This window comes from Siphateles boraxobius, unplaced genomic scaffold, assembly GCF_051911475.1.
Source record: "Siphateles boraxobius isolate OS27281-9 unplaced genomic scaffold, OSU_SipBor_1 65, whole genome shotgun sequence".
In the NCBI taxonomy this organism is placed as follows: domain Eukaryota; kingdom Metazoa; phylum Chordata; class Actinopteri; order Cypriniformes; family Leuciscidae; genus Siphateles; species Siphateles boraxobius.
In genome coordinates, this window is record NW_027509192.1 from 23,361,240 (window position 1) to 23,378,797 (window position 17,558).

Consider the following 17,558-nt stretch of genomic DNA (forward strand, 5'->3'; position numbering starts at 1 on the left):
TACCTACATTGAGATGAGAAAAAAATGTATTACAAGTTTTCTGTAATTTAATGTTTAAATATCCAAAATAGCCATCTAATTAAATATGCACTAATTTGCATATATTTTTACAAAAATCTGAGTATTAGATAAAGCCAGGTTCAAAATTATTTTTTCATTGTGTTCACATATTAGATGGGGTGAAAATTACTGAGGGATTTATGGATATCTACTTTTGTTATCCTGTAAATCAGAATATACTGTCAATAGCCTTAAATTATCTTTGCCATGTTTTTTGGAATAAAATGTTATATAAATCAGGCTAGGAATAATATATTTACAAATCCCTCTGTAAATGTCTTCATAATATAACTAGGCACAAGAGTGGAAAGTCTGATGTATATAGGTGATTCTGAAGTGGAGATTTCAGACTTGGGGTATGAGAGAAAAGTCATTTTGAGAAAACGGGCTTTAAAGATCTATATTGTGAAATGAGATTGCGCATTTAGAGTTAAATCCCCCTTTTTACTTTCACGATTGGTTGCTGATAAAAAGGAAATGACCATATTTGGATCCGACAGCACTGTACAGGAGAGAGAGAGCTTTCTAACGGTGTGTGTGATGACAGGAGAGAGAGAGCTTTCTAACGGTGTGTGTGATGATAGGAGAGAGAGAGCTTTCTAACGGTGTGTGTGATGACAGGAGAGAGAGAGCTTTCTAACGGTGTGTGTGATGACAGGAGAGAGAGAGCTTTCTAACAGTGTGTGTGATGACAGGAGAGAGAGAGCTTTCTAACAGTGTGTGTGATGACAGGAGAGAGAGAGCTTTCTAACGGTGTGTGTGATGACAGCAGGGCCGTGGCCCGGTGGCTAGAGCCACTGCCCCTCTGCCCTCATCGACTGAGGTGCCCCTCTTCCCCACCACCAACGCTCCGCTCCGCTCAAAGCATTCCACTGATCCCGTTTTCCCGCTCGCTCTGCAGCATCACTAACAGTAGGACCTCTGGTGGAACGGCCCCGGCATTCTGGCGTTCTATTGCGCATGCGCGACTTTAACTGCTACTTCACGAAGTTCCACTGTAACCGTCTACTAGGGCGAACAGCTGATTTTCCGTAGTCACTACTAGTACTACGTGGAAGATTTAGAAAGTTAATGTTATGTTTTATGGTATGTGGCATTGTAATTGTTTATGTATATCATTAAATGACCAAAGCAACCCTCTCCTGCTTTTTAAAATCACTTTCTTTATTTGTATTTTGTCAAATGATTAAATTATCCCCTACGCGTACTCTTCACTGTTGCTTAGTGATTGTTGCGTTCTTTAACTACGGCAGTTAACCGTTTACTTCCGGCTGCCGTTTCCGTTCCATCAGCAGCTGTTACTTAAAGTCCCCATACGTGTCTGCGAAGCGCTCTCTTGAAACACGACAGTCCACGAAAGCTATCGCATTAACAGGTAGGCTATGCAAGACAGTGGTTGAATCTGTGAAATTATTCATTATTCATTTGGCATTTTTTGTTGTTGTATTTATGTCGGTAATGTTTTGCTCTTGGTCTTCTCCTAGTACTAACAACTTGTACAACATACGTTCTTAGAATTAACATTAGCTGCTTGTCTAATCTAATTATTGTACTCTCGATCAGATCTAATACAAATAACTAAATTATCTGTTGTTGGCACACTTTGTAGACAAATTGTAACAGGTGTGTTATTAATTCTCTATATTAAGATGAAACTGCATGATCAGAATCAACTCAACAGAGAAAAAGTTCAGAATGAGAAAGAAAGGCAATACAATGAGACCAAGAGGGAAGAGACAGACGCAGAACAGGAAGAAATGGAGAGTTGAGGCAGCCACAGCAATGTACACAAGGGAGGAAAAGCCGGAAGACTTTGAGTTTTTGCTTCAGTTACAAAATCCATCACAAAATGGCCTTCACAAAATCTTCCAATACAGTAGGATATCCCAATCATAAAAGATGAGGTTATTAAGATCTTTCAGGACATGGTACCAAATAGAAAGGTTTTGCTGTAAAAGGTAAATACAAAATTGTAAACCGGTAAATAGTTTCTGTTATTATCATCAATGTGTAATTGTGAATAATAAAAAATTAGGTTATCAAGATCTTTCAGGAAACGGTACCAAATAAAAAGTGTTGCTGTAAATGGAACAGGTAAATATAAAATTGTAAAACAGCAAATAGTTTCTGGCACATTATCAGCAATGTGTAATTGTAATGTTCTATCAAAACATCTACAATAAAGTCTAAAATGTATTTGAGCTTGTGCTGTATTCTCTTTTAATTGTATATTTTGTAATAACTGGATAATTTGTGTTAACAAGCAACCACCCCCTTAGTGCCCCTTTTTTGGGTTTATGCCACTGCCCCTCAAAATGTCTGTGCACGGCCCTGATTTAGAGCGCCAACTTTTTTTGAATTTATGAGAAATCTACAGACGCAAACAGACAAAGTGTAGTAAAATAAAGACCTAAATGTGTATTTCTGACTTTTCTTCACCACAAGTCTGAAAGAAGACATGTTATTGAAGACAAATATCCCAAAATCTCAAAATTGACCAGTGAAAAAAAACCTGTTTTTGCCTGCCGTGTCTCGCCTTAAGACAGAAACAATGAACTCAGTAAAGTAATGAATCCATGTTTGTTAACAAATGATTCGAATATATAGAAAAATGCAGCATTGGTGCATGTTGATTCAGAGTTTGTCATCTTTGGTCTCATCATTCCTCATAAAACTCCTGTGGATTGTCCCTCATCTGTTGTTTCACTGATCTTCACGTTTGCTCGTGTAGCTGCTGCTCTTGGATTATAAGGCAAACACAGATGTTCAGGATAACAGTGGAAACACTCCTCTTCACATGGCCTGCATGTACGGACACGAAGATGTAAGACAGTACATAGTAGTTTTACTTTCTTTTAATTGTGACATCATTACATTAAACTTACTACATTTGTGAATGTCTAGTGTAAAAACTGATGGTGTATGTAATGTAGGTATTTAATTCTTGATGTAAATGTGTGTCAGTGTGTGAAGGCGCTGGTGTACTTCGACCTGCACTCCTGTCGACTGAACGTTCAGAATGATAAGGGAGACACGCCGCTCCACATCGCCGCTCGCTGGGGTTACGAGGGCATCATGGAAGTGCTCCTGGAGAATGGAGCATCAACGCTCATCCATAACAAAGCCAAGGAGACTCCATTACACTGTGCCCTCAACTCCAAGGTTAGCGTACAGTCGAGACCAGGGCTGCGTTCCACTCCACTTTTAGACACGCACCCGCAAACTTCCCTAAGCACTTCCCCTTGGGGAATCCCCAACACCAATTTGAAGTGTGTTCATGGACAGAAAGTTAAGTTTATATCAACAGACCCTTGATTTTGACCGCGGGAGCGAGTCTTCTTCATATGTACACTTCAGGCAGCTCCATATACCACAATGCAACGCGATTATGACGTCACAGCATATAGAGTTTAATTTACCACCACCACAAATAACTCTATGATATATTAATTAATATTTTTTTACATTTAAAACAACCCAAACATACCTACACTGCCGTTCAAAAGTTTGGGGTCGGTAAGATTTTTAATGTTTTTAAAAGAAGTCTCTTCTGCTCACCAAGGCTGCATTTATTTGATTAAAAATACAAAACAAACCCAGTAATATTGTGAAATATTATTTCAATGTAAAACAGCTTTTCTATGTGAATATATAGTAAAGTGTAATTTATTCCTGTGATCAAAGCTGAATTTTCAGCATCATTACTCCAGTCTTCAGTGTCACATGATCCTTCAGAAATCAGTATAATATGATGATTTGATGCTCAAGAAACATTTATGATTATTATCAATGTTGAAAACAGTTGTGTACCATTTATTTTAGGATTCTTTGATGAATAGAAAGTTCAAAAGAACCGCATTTATCTGAAATAGAATCTTTTGTAACATTAAACACTCCCGTTCAAAACTTTGGGGTCAGTAAGAATTGTTATTTTATTTTTGGGGGGGAATAAATAAAGTAAATAAATACTTTTATTCATCAAGGAGGAATTAAATTGATCAAAAGTGACAGTAAAGACATTTATAATGTTACAAAATATTCTATTTCAAATAAATGCTGTTGTTTTTAACTCAAAGAATCCTAAAATAAATGGTACACAACTGTTTTCAACATTGATAATAATCATAAATGTTTCCTGAGCATCAGATCATCATATGATACTGATTTCTGAAGGATCATGTGACACTGAAGACTGGAGTAATGATGCTGAAAATTCAGCTTTGATCACAGGAATAAATTACACTTTGCTATACACTCACCTAAAGGATTATTAGGAACACCTGTTCAATTTCTCATTAATGCAATTATCTAATCAACCAATCACATGGCAGTTGCTTCAATGCATTTAGGGGTGTGATCCTGGTCAAGACAATCTCCTGAACTCCAAACTGAATGTCAGAATGGGAAAGAAAGGTGATTTTAAGGAATTTTTGAGTGTGGCATGGTTGTTGGTGCCAGATGGGCCGGTCTGAGTATTTCACAATCTGCTCAGTTACTGGGATTTTCACGCACAACCATTTCTAGGGTTTACAAAGAATGGTGTGAAAAGGGAAAAACATCCAGTATGCGGCAGTTCTGTGGCCGAAAATGTCTTGTTGATGCTAGACTGGAAGACTGGAAAAATGTTGCCTGGTCTGATGAGTCTCGATTTCTGTTGAGACATTCAGATGGTAGAGCCAGAATTTGGCATAAACAGAATGAGAACATGAATCATCATGCCTTGTTACCACTGTGCAGGCGGGTGGTTGTGGTGTAATGGTGTGGGGGATGTTTTCTTGGCACACTTTAGGCCCCTTAGTGCCAATTGGGCATCGTTTAAATGCCAAGGCCTACCTGAGCATTGTTTCTGACCATGTCCATCCCTTTATGGCCACCATGTACCCATCCTCTGATGGCTACTTCCAGCAGGATAATGCACCTTGTCACAAAGCTCGAATCATTTCAAATTGGTTTCTTGAACATGATAATGAGTTCACTGTACTAAAATGGCCCCCACAGTCTCCAGATCTCAACCCAATAGAGCATCTTTGGGATGTGATGGAACGGGAGCTTCGTGCCCTGGATGTGCATCCCACAAATCTCCATCAACTGCAAGATGCTATCCTATCAATATGGGCCAACATTTCTAAAGAATGCTTTCAGCACCTTGTTGAATCAACGCCACGTAGAATTAAGGCAGTTCTGAAGGCGAAAGGGGGTCAAACACAGTATTTGTATGGTGTTCCCATACTTTAGGTGAGTGTATATTCACATAGAAAACAGCTGATTTACATTGAAATAATATTTCGCAATATTACCGGGTTTGTTTTTTATTTTTAATCAAACAAATGCAGCCTTGGTGAGCAGAAGAGAAACATTAAATATCGTACCGACCCCAAACTTTTGAACGGCAGTGTATATATATATATACACTCACCTAAAGGATTATTAGGAACACCTGTTCAATTTCTCATTAATGCAATTATCTAATCAACCAATCACATGGCAGTTGCTTCAATGCATTTAGGGGTGTGGTCCTGGTCAAGACAATCTCCTGAACTCCAAACTGAATGTCAGATGGGCCGGTCTAAGTATTTCACAATCTGCTCAGTTACTGGGATTTTCACGCACAACCATTTCTAGGGTTTACAAAGAATGGTGTGAAAAGGGAAAAACATCCAGTATGCGGCAGTCCTGTGGGCGAAAATGTCTTGTTGATGCTAGAGGTCAGAGGAGAATGGGCCGACTGATTCAAGCTGATAGAAGAGCAACTTTGACTGAAATAACCACTCGTTACAACCGAGGTATGCAGCAAAGCATTTGTGAAGCCACAACACGCACAACCTTGAGGCGGATGGGCTACAACAGCAGAAGACCCCATCGGGTACCACTTATCTCCACTACAAATAGGGAAAAGAGGCTACAATTTGCAAGAGCTCACCAAAATTGGACAGTTGAAGACTGGAAAAATGTTGCCTGGTCTGACGAGTCTCGATTTCTGTTGAGACATTCAGATGGTAGAGTCAGAATTTGGCGTAAACAGAATGAGAACATGGATCCATCATGCCTTGTTACCACTGTGCAGGCGGGTGGTGGTGGTGTTATGGTGTGGGGGATGTTTTCATGGCACACTTTAGGCCCCTTAGTGCCAATTGGGCATCGTTTAAATGCCACGGCCTACCTGAGTATTGTTTCTGACCATGTCCATCCCTTTATGGCCACCATGTACTCATCATCTGATTGCTACTTCCACCAGGATAATGCACCATGTCACAAAGCTCGAATCATTTCAAATTGGTTTCTTGAACATGATAATGAGTTCACTGTACTAAAATGGCCCCCACAGTCACCAGATCTCAACCCAATAGAGCATCTTTGGGATGTGGTGGAATGGGAGCTTCGTGCCTTGGATGTGCATCCCACAAATCTCCATCAACTGCAAGATGCTATCCTATCAATATGGGCCAACATTTCTAAAGAATGCTTTCAGCACCTTGTTGAATCAATGCCACGTAGAATTAAGGCAGTTCTGAAGGCGAAAGGGGATCAAACACAGTATTAGTATGGTGTTCCTAAAAATCCTTTAGGTGAGTGTGTATATATATATATATATATATATGTATATATATATATATATATATATATATATATATATATATATATAAAATGCAGTATTAAACAAATTTGTCAGGTGAAAAAGAGTAATAAATAATATAAATAATAATATATCAACTCCATAGCGGATTCAAGTGATCAAGGGCTTAGGACGTTCAAATTCAACACATTGCAAAGGGTCCGCCAGTAGTGGACACTCATGCAGCGTAAGCAATGACGCACATCTGAGTGAACGACACTGAGGGAAGTTAGCGAGGGAAGGGCATAATAAAAGAAGAACTGGAGCGCAGCCTAGGGTTGTCCAGTGGGTTTATTTCAGCAGAGAATTTCATAAACTATCGAAATGATCTGTGTTGCAGATTCTGTCATTGTTGGAGCGCAAACACAATGACTCCAGTAAAAGGGAAAGTGGATTTGAGGTGAGCTTAAAATTCAAACTAATTGTGTAAATGTGTAGTAAAGTTAGTTCTTGTCAGTTGGATGTGTTTCTCTTGACCAAGGGTTCCCAAACATTTTTTTGGGAAGTTGAAAATATTAACTCAAAGTCCCCACAGATTTAAAGTTATCATTTCAGTAATTTAATGACACGTTCACATATTCACTTTGTTGCTGAACTTTATAGCAGACTCCAAAATCTCTTTAGTTGCGATAGTAACTCGCATCACATTCACACTGGTGTTTAAGGAAGCCAATCAAATTGAATAAAAATTATTATTATTATTACTATTGTAATATCGTTTTGTCTACTTATAAAATTTAAGTCTTATATATTGTACTGTAAAATAAAAATTGGGATAATTTGATAATTGTATTAATTTAAAGTTTCAATCGTATTATTTATGTCTTAAATTCTTGATTTCTTGATATCCTTGTCTTGAGTTCTTGAACCCTCAAGCTTTTGTTTTGGCAGAATACCGGTGAAATGCTGGAATGCTATAATCGCAATTATCGAGCACTGGCACAGAAGGACACACACACACACACAAATGTATAATTATCGCAATTATAAATTTAGCATTCAATGTCATTCTCGGCGTTTCATCATCTCACAGTTCCCTCACAAACCCCCTTGTGAAACCCCATTCTAGACATTTCGGCACTCATCCATGTCTCAACCGATGAACCCATTCTGTTTCAAAATGTCTTGAGCAACAGAGACACACGTTCAGTTGACTGTAATAACTACAGAATCTTTACAGAGAAAGTCTTTCAGCAACAGCCCTGTTGATCTAACCGTCTAACTGTTCTCTACATTCCCTAATCCTCTCTCTCTCACTCTCTATCTCTCTCTCTCTCTCTCTCTCTCTCTCTCTCTCTCTCTCTCTCTCTCTCTCTCTCTCTCTTTCTCTCTTTCTCTCTTTCTCTCTTTCTCTCTGTCTCTCTCTCTCTCTCTCTCTCTCTCTCTCTCTCTCTCTCTCTCTCTCTTTCTCTCTCTCTCTCTCTCTTTCTCTCTCTCTCTCTCTCTCTTTCTCTCTCTCTCTCTCTCTCTCTCTCTCTCTCTCTCTCTCTCTCTTTCTCTCTCTTTCTCTCTCTCTCTCTCTCTCTCTCTCTCTCTCTCTCTCTCTCTCTCTCTCTCTTTCTCTCTCTCTCTCTCTCTGTCTCTCTCTGTCTGTCTGTCTCTCTCTCTCTGTCTCTCTCTCTCTCTCTCTCTCTCTCTCTCTCTCTCTCTCTCTCTCTCTTTCTCTCTCTCTCTCTCTCTCTGTCTCTCTCTGTCTGTCTGTCTCTCTCTCTCTCTCTCTCTCTCTCTCTCTCTCTCTCAGTCTCCGAGTCGCTCTCCTCCGCCGTCTGATTGCAGCAGTAGACGCTCCTCCATGTCCAGCTCTTCATCATTGAGTGTCGAGGCCGCAGCGCCAGACCACGAATGCACCCGACACAAAGAGGTACAGCAGCGCCATCTGGAGGACAGATCTCAGCATTACACTCTCCAAGATGAGATCATTTACAGCACTCATCATGAATGAGCACACTCCATCTGAAACGTCTTAGTGATCACTATAACATTTCATGGAAACATGACAAAATTTAATTGTATTAAACATATACTTAATAAAAACAGATCAGTATCTGTGAAATAAGTAAATCAGCCAAGTTTGCTTTAATGAAGAGATGCAAAAATGAGTACGCCTGTGATTATATTCAATAAACGTGGAATATTCTAGTACACTGTATGTCCTCCATAACTTTACGGCTATGACCTTCTTGGCATTAAAGGAATAGTTCAAACTTCACTCCCCCTTAAGTTATTTCAAACCTGTATGCATTTCTTTCTTCTGCTGAACACAAAGGAAGATATTTCTCCATTCCTCATTTACTTCCATAGTAGGAAAAAATAATACTATGTAAATCAGTGGCTACCTTCAGCTGTTTGGTGACCAACATTCTTCAAAATATCTTCTTTTGTGTTTAAAATAAAAAAGAAATTCATACAGGTTTGAAACAACCTAAGGGTGACTAAATGATGACAGAATTTAAATTTTTAAGTGGATTATTATTTTAAGTTTACAAGTTCACAACACATTTTCACATCTATCTGTTGAACTCCTGTATGTGTGTGTGATGGGAAGTGTTGCTCATCCCATCTCACACAATTCCCCTCAGCTGCCGATAGTGTTACACTCGTCCACTGAAGGATTTTCAGCTTGGGAGAATGTGTAGAGTCATTGTCATGTTGAAAAGTGAACTTCACTGTGGGGACAGACACTTCTCACTGCACTCCTCCCTCTTGCAATGCCACACGTTTTGGATGCTGTTAAATCCAAAATGATTGATTTTGTTCTCATGAGACCAGGTTATGGATTACCAGAAGTATACATTTAACATGAGCCTTGGGAAAGACTAAATGAGTGTCTTGTGCTTCGGCTACAGTTCGGCTACTTGTTTTGTACTGAGGATGTTGTTTTAAGCTATCAATCTTAAAGGATGTTTTAATGGTCTAAAGACCTCTTATATGTCAAAAAACCAAGGTAAATTGTATTTCCCATGTCAATGACCCCTTTACATAATTTTCAAAACTTTGCATTTGCAATAATTTTTAAAGTCAATACTTGATGTATGCATAAGTCTAAGAGAAGTTTAGTCTAAGAAAAAAAGGATGCATAATGTGTAATATGAATCGGACTGTTGAAACATAGCATCTATTATTCCTTAACTATCAGTGTGTTTGTGGATAACTTTTTTGTCACATTTTACATGTGGATCCCTGCTATTGTGCTCCTCCTCTCTTGTTTTTGATGAACAGGTGGAGAAGTTGTTGAGAGCTGTGGCTGATGGAGATGTGCAGATGGTGAGCATAAACCTTGTCAAGGAGGAGTCTTGCTTTGAGCTCGCTTTAGTAATAATAATAAGAGTTCAACACCGAGTGGCAGTAGTGTGTGTGTGTACGTGTGTATTAGGTGCGTTATCTGTTGGAGTGGTTGGATGAGGAGCCGGAGGAAGAGGAGGTTACAGTGCCAGTAAAGACCGAGCTGTGCCATCCTCTGTGCCAATGCTCACGCTGTGAACCCACACAGAAGGTCTGAACACACATCAACATTGTGTGTGTGTGTGTGTGTGTGTGTCCTCTGTGCCAGTACTTACGCTGTGAACCCACACAGAAGGTCTGAACACACCTCAACATCATCTCTCTCTGTGTGTGTGTGTGTGTGTGTGTGTGTGTGTGTGTGTGTGTGTGTGTGTGTGTGTGTGTGTGTGTGTGTGTGTGTGTGTGTGTGTCTGTGTGTGTGTGTCTGTGTGTCTGTGTGTCTGTGTGTCTGTGTGTGTGTGTGTCCTCTGCCAATGCTCACGCTGTGAACCCACACAGAAGGTCTGAACACACCTCAACATCATCTGTGTGTGTGTGTGTGTGTGTGTGTGTGTGTGTGTGTGTGTGTGTGTGTGTGTGTGTGTGTGTGTGTGTGTGTCCTCTGTGCCAATGCTCACGCTGTGAACCCACACAGAAGGTCTGAACACACCTCAACATCATCCAAATATATATCGTGTGTGTGTTCAGAAAACTGCCTATCTGCAGCCGGATGGTCTCGGTGTGAACAGCGTCAGTGCCGACGGCTTCTCGCCGCTGCATGTGGCAGCGCTGCACGGACACACAGCTCTGGTGTCTCTCTTCACCCGTCACGGTGCCAACGTCAATGCCCGCAACACCCAGAGCGCCACTCCACTTCACCTGGCCTGCCAGAACAGCCACACACAGGTGGGCACATCACACGTCACCTCACACACAGATCAACAGGACGAATCGGCAAAGGGTCGCCAAACAGTTCAGATTTAACTAGTAGTTTTTGTGTGCCCCATTTTGCTGTGTAAATGATTAAAACTAAATGTTAAGTATATTAATTTCCCTAATTACATTGTAAGCTAATTTAAACCTAGTCAAAATTAAATCAAAATTTCCCCTTTTTGCAAAGACACATTAAAAGTGACAGTAAAGACATAATATTTTTTTGTGGAAACTGATACATTTTCTGTAACATCTTAAGCAGTTTTAAACATTGATAATAATAGAATGCATATTATAATGTTTTCTGAAGGATCATGTGACACTGAAGACTGGAGTAATGATGCTGCTTTGATCACAGGAATAAATTACACTTCACTATATATTCACAAAGAAAACAGCTGATTTACATTGTACTATTTCACAATATTACAGGCTTACAGTATGTTACGGTATATCAAATAAATGTAGCCTTGTTGTTCAGAAGAGACTTCTTTCAAAAACATTGTATGAACAAAAATATTAACCAATATGATTATAGTCTAATATTTTTCAATCCAATCAAATGCAGACGAATAAACTTCCTACATTTTCCTTATTCAAGTTTAAATATATCAGATTACAGTAAAAACCAAAAGATGTGTTCATACATTTACTAAAAGAATATTAAATAACCCAAAGATGGCATTTCCTTGTGTTTGTCCAAACCATGTCTTTCTTCCTTTGTACAATATCTTTGCTACTCTTTTCAATATAGTGTGTGTGTGTGTGTGTGTGTGTGTGTGTGTGTGTGTGTGTGTGTGTGTGTGTGTGTGTGTGTGTCTGTGTGTCTGTGTGTCTGTGTGTCTGTGTGTCTGTGTGTCTGTGTCTGTGTGTCTGTGTGTCTGTGTGTCTGTGTGTCTGTGTGTCTGTGTGTCTGTGTGTCTGTGTGTCTGTGTGTCTGTGTGTCTGTGTGTCTGTGTCTGTCTGTGTCTGTCTGTGTCTGTCTGTGTCTGTGTGTGTGTTGTTCCAGGTGGTGTGTGCTCTATTGGAGTGTAATGCCAAACTGAATAAGAAGGATCAATATGGAAATACAGCGCTGATTCATGCTTGTCTAAAGGGAAATCTGGAGATAGCCACTGTCTTGTTGGAGGTACTCTGTTCATATATATATTACACTATATAAATAATAATATGGGTCTAATGTACAGAAATATAATTTGTATGTATGCATTATTATATATCACTATACAATGATAGTTTTTATAGTTTATATAACTAATGGATTGTTGTTGGTACTCTACAAACGACTGGTTCTTGAACACCTGTGATGTGGATCAGAGCGGTGCGCTGGTGAATCTGGCGAATAGCCACGGGAACACGGGTCTGCATGAGGCGGTGAGGGGGGGGCACGTCCCGCTGGTGGAGCTGCTCCTGCACAGGGGGGCTCTGGTGCTCCTGCGCAACAAGAGACAGAGGAATGCCCTCGACTGCGCTCACGAGACCGTCGGAAAGGTGTTTGTGTCTTCATTATTTTTTCAATCTTTAGTAGATGATGAATATAAACTTTCCTTATCAGCCATTTAGATCATTTAAATTGGGCACCTACGTGAAGTTTAACAACATATATTAACATATTTAACATTTGTACCAACATTATGAGATATATTTGATACACCAGAGGGTGGTGATGGCGCAGTGGATAAGACACATGCCTTTGGTGTGAGAGACCCAGGTTCAAATCCACTGTGAGACACCAATGTGTCCCTGAGCAAGACACTTAACCCCTAGTTGCTCCAGAGGCGTGCGACCTCTGAAATATAGCAATTGTAAGTCACTTTGGATAAAAGCGTCAGCTAAATGAATAAATGTAAATGTAATATTTTTATATATAGATATATATGTATTACTATTTAAAAGGAGGACTGAATTCATCAAAAGATACCCTACATTTTGTCTGACGGCCCAGTCTGTTTTGATTGACCAATCAGAGCTGAGTAGACCAATCACACAGACGGCCCATCTGACCAATCAGAGCACAGTAGACCAATCACAACAGAACGGCCGTCTGACCAATCAGGGGAGAGTAGTCCAATCACAATCATTCTACTCTGAGAATTTGAAAAATGTATTCCAAGCCAACGACCCAGCGTCAGTTTGGACTGGCCTGAGGAACATCACAAAATAAAATAAAATCCACCCCCAATCTGTGGAGAATCAACAACTGGCTGCGGATCTGAATGTGTTTCACTGTAGGTTTGAAAAGCCCAGTCTCACACCCCAAATCCATCCTGACCTGCACACATACACCCAGGGCTCCTGCAAACCCCCCTTCTCCCCCCTCCTGCTATTCATCCTGCGCTCATGGTCGGTCTGGAGGACGTGTGCAGGGTCTTCAAAAACAGAAGACTAGGAAAGCTTCAGGCCCAGATGGTGTTTCACCTGCCTGGTTAAAAGTCTGCGCTGACCAACTGTTCCCAATCTTCACGCAGATCTTCAACAGATCACTGGAGGAGTGTGAAGTTCCCTGCTGCCTCAAACGCTCCACCATCATTCCAGTCCCCAAAAAACACAAAATTACTGGACTTAATGACTACAGACCTGTCGCTCTCACATCTGTGGTCATGAAGTTGGATCACCAGCTCTCTGTGCCCACCCACATCTGTCAGTGGATCACCAGCTCTCTGTGCCCACCCACATCTGTCAGTGGATCACCAGCTCTCTGTGCCCACCCACATCTGTCAGTGGATCACCAGCTCTCTGTGCCCACCCACATCTGTCAGTGGATCACCAGCTCTCTGTGTCCACCCACATCTGTCAGTGGATCACCAGCTCTCTGTGCCCACCCACACCTGTCAGTGGATCACCAGCTCTCTGTGTCCACCCACATCTGTCAGTGGATCACCAGCTCTCTGTGCCCACCCACATCTGTCAGTGGATCACCAGCTCTCTGTGCCCACCCACACCTGTCAGTGGATCACCAGCTCTCTGTGTCCACCCACACCTGTCAGTGGATCACCAGCTCTCTGTGTCCACCCACATCTGTCAGTGGATCACCAGCTCTCTGTGCCCACCCACACCTGTCAGTGGATCACCAGCTCTCTGTGTCCACCCACATCTGTCAGGTGATCACCAGCTCTCTGTGTCCACCCACATCTGTCAGGTGATCACCAGCTCTCTGTGTCCACCCACATCTGTCAGTGGATCACCAGCTCTCTGTGTCCACCCACATCTGTCAGTGGATCACCAGCTCTCTGTGCCCACCCACATCTGTCAGTGGATCACCAGCTCTCTGAGCCCACCCACATCTGTCAGTGGATCACCAGCTCTCTGTGTCCACCCACATCTGTCAGTGGATCACCAGCTCTCTGTGCCCACCCACACCTGTCAGTGGATCACCAGCTCTCTGTGTCCACCCACATCTGTCAGTGGATCACCAGCTCTCTGTGCCCACCCACATCTGTCAGTGGATCACCAGCTCTCTGTGCCCACCCACACCTGTCAGTGGATCACCAGCTCTCTGTGTCCACCCACACCTGTCAGTGGATCACCAGCTCTCTGTGTCCACCCACATCTGTCAGTGGATCACCAGCTCTCTGTGCCCACCCACACCTGTCAGTGGATCACCAGCTCTCTGTGTCCACCCACATCTGTCAGGTGATCACCAGCTCTCTGTGTCCACCCACATCTGTCAGGTGATCACCAGCTCTCTGTGTCCACCCACATCTGTCAGTGGATCACCAGCTCTCTGTGTCCACCCACATCTGTCAGTGGATCACCAGCTCTCTGTGCCCACCCACATCTGTCAGTGGATCACCAGCTCTGTGCCCACCCACACCTGTCAGTGGATCACCAGCTCTCTGAGCCCACCCACATCTGTCAGTGGATCACCAGCTCTCTGTGTCCACCCACATCTGTCAGGTGATCACCAGCTCTCTGTGTCCACCCACATCTGTCAGGTGATCAACAGCTCTCTGTGTCCACCCACATCTGTCAGTGGATCACCAGCTCTCTGTGTCCACCCACATCTGTCAGTGGATCACCAGCTCTCTGAGCCCACCCACACCTGTCAGTGGATCACCAGCTCTCTGTGTCCACCCACATCTGTCAGGTGATCACCAGCTCTCTGTGTCCACCCACATCTGTCAGTGGATCACCAGCTCTCTGTGTCCACCCACATCTGTCAGTGGATCACCAGCTCTCTGAGCCCACCCACACCTGTCAGTGGATCACCATCTCTCTATATCCACCCACATCTGTCAGTGGATCACCAGCTCTCTGTGCCCACTAGCTCTCTGTGCCCACCCACATCTGTCAGTGGATCACCAGCTCTCTGTGCCCACCCACACATGTCAGTGGATCACCATCTCTCTGTGTCCACCCACATCTGTCAGTGGATCACCAGCTCTCTGTGCCCACCCACATCTGTCAGTGGATCACCAGCTCTCTGTGCCCACCCACATCTGTCAGTGGATCACAAGCTCTGTGCCCACCCACATCTGTCCGTGGATCACCATTTCTCTGTGTCCATCCACATCTGTCATTGGATCACCATCTCTCTGTGTCCACCCACATCTGTCAGTGGATCACCAGCTCTCTGTGCCCACCCACACCTGTCAGTGGATCACCAGCTCTCTGTGCCCACCCACATCTGTCAGTGGATCACCAGCTCTCTGTGCCCACCCACATCTGTCCATGGATCACCAGCTCTCTGTGCCCACCCACATCTGTCCGTGGATCAACATTTCTCTGTGTCCATCCACATCTGTCAGTGGATCAGCATCTCTCTGTGTCCACCCACACCTGTCAGTGGATCACCAGCTCTCTGTGCCCACCCACATCTGTCAGTGGATCACAAGCTCTGTGCCCACCCACATCTGTCCGTGGATCACCATTTCACTGTGTCCATCCACATCTTTCATTGGATCACCATCTCTCTGTGCCCACCCGCACCTGTCAGTGGATCACCAGCTCTCTGTGCCCACCCACACCTGTCAGTGGATCACCAGCTCTCTGTGCCCACCCACATCTGTCAGTGGATCACCAGCTCTCTGTGCCCACCCACATCTGTCCATGGATCACCAGCTCTCTGTGCCCACCCACATCTGTCCGTGGATAATCAGCTCTCTGTGTCCACCCACTCCTGTCAGTGCATCACCAGCTCTCTGACAGATGGGCAGCAGCGAGTGAGACTGGGGAAACTCACATCCAGGACTCTCTCTATCAGCACTGGTGCTCGTCAGGGATGTGTCCTCTCCCCACTACTCTTCTCCCTATACACACATGACTGCACTTTAAAAGACTCCAGTCTGGTGATGACTGAGTCTGCATTAATTAGGTGCACAGACTAGTCGACTTTAATGCTGTGCCATTTGACGTCGACTAGTCAGTGGTCGTGGCCTATGGAGGGCGCAACAGGAGAAGAAAAATAGTCTTTAAAAATCTTTAAAGTCAAATAGTTAAAAAGACAAATAAATGCATACTCTGAGAGCGCTCCACAAGACGTGTTTGATTATACCATCTGCATGTTCAAAATTGATCTGGTGAATGCACGTTTTAAACAGCTTATTGAACACACAGGATAATCGCCAATCTAAACTAGAGCCCGACCGATTTATCGGTCTGACAATTTTATCGGCCGATATAAGCCTGTCGCAGATATATCGGTATCGGCGTATATGGCGCCGGTCTGAATTTTTTGTAGTTTGTCCAGCAGAGTGTGCTCCATCATTTGCTAATGGCGACCCAGGTCACTGTAGTGACACACGCCAAGTAAAAGGAGGTTTTTTATTCAGACACTGTGTAAGATGCACACACATTAGCTTCCACTCCACTGACAATGTATGAAACACGGCTAGCTAGCTAATCTAGCAAACGAGTATGATAATAAGCTCGTTGTGAGAGTAAAAGACAGGGACACATTTTTTATTTACTTTATAGCATTGCGTCTAACCAGGTGACAGCGTAGCATTAAATCACCATTCTACAGATTCATGCCACGCACTGGTAAATATTCAGCAACTTACCGTTAAGACACCGCTTGACTGCTTGTCTGCTGCTGCCTGAACAAGACACCGGACGCGGGCAGCGCGATGCAACAAAGGACAGTTGAACCCATTATAATCAGTGATATTGTCCACACTCGATGCGGTGCGAAGCGAGCGACAAATCTCCGACAATAAACTGATTCCTAATTCTATGTATGACGTACTGACGCGATGGAAAAATGCTTTGTAACGCCCGCGTCCGGTGTAGAGACAGTTCATTCTGCCATAACGCTATGTTACAACATCAAGCAATATTCCAATAATTTATATAATTATAACACCTTATATTGGGCAATTTTGCATAATGAGTAGTTTCACGTTTAATAATAATTAATAATTCATTACATTTATATAGCGCTTTTCTGGGTACTCAAAGCGCTTTACATGGAAGGGGGGGAGTCTCCTCAACCACCACCAATGTGCAGCATCCACCTGGATGATGTGACGGCAGCCATAGTGCGCCAGAACATTTTAGTACATTTTGCTGACTATTTACTTTTATTTAAAATAGTGTTTAAATAAAAGTAGCCTACTGTACATATCTAATTAAACATGTTTTCATTATGGTATTATTACTTTTACTTTAGTAAAAAAGATCTGAGTACTTCCTCCACTGGTAGATACTAGAGGAATTAATAATAGAAGATAACAAGGTTTTGCCAGTGACA

At 42.6% G+C, this 17,558-nt stretch overlaps 1 protein-coding gene across 2 annotated transcripts in view; it reads left to right on the forward strand.

Moving 5' to 3' along the window:
• ankrd27 (ankyrin repeat domain 27 (VPS9 domain)) overlaps positions 1–17,558 on the forward strand; it is a 58,203-nt gene that overhangs the window by 29,230 nt on the left and 11,415 nt on the right. For both annotated transcript variants that reach the window (XM_077211544.1, XM_077211543.1), the window contains exons 17-25: positions 2,792–2,884; positions 3,025–3,222; positions 7,014–7,073; positions 8,415–8,534; positions 9,893–9,937; positions 10,047–10,166; positions 10,643–10,840; positions 11,877–11,996; positions 12,185–12,358. In XM_077211544.1, the coding sequence (XP_077067659.1) occupies positions 2,792–2,884; positions 3,025–3,222; positions 7,014–7,073; positions 8,415–8,534; positions 9,893–9,937; positions 10,047–10,166; positions 10,643–10,840; positions 11,877–11,996; positions 12,185–12,358 (1,128 nt within the window). The remainder of the gene's footprint in view (positions 1–2,791; positions 2,885–3,024; positions 3,223–7,013; positions 7,074–8,414; positions 8,535–9,892; positions 9,938–10,046; positions 10,167–10,642; positions 10,841–11,876; positions 11,997–12,184; positions 12,359–17,558) is intronic.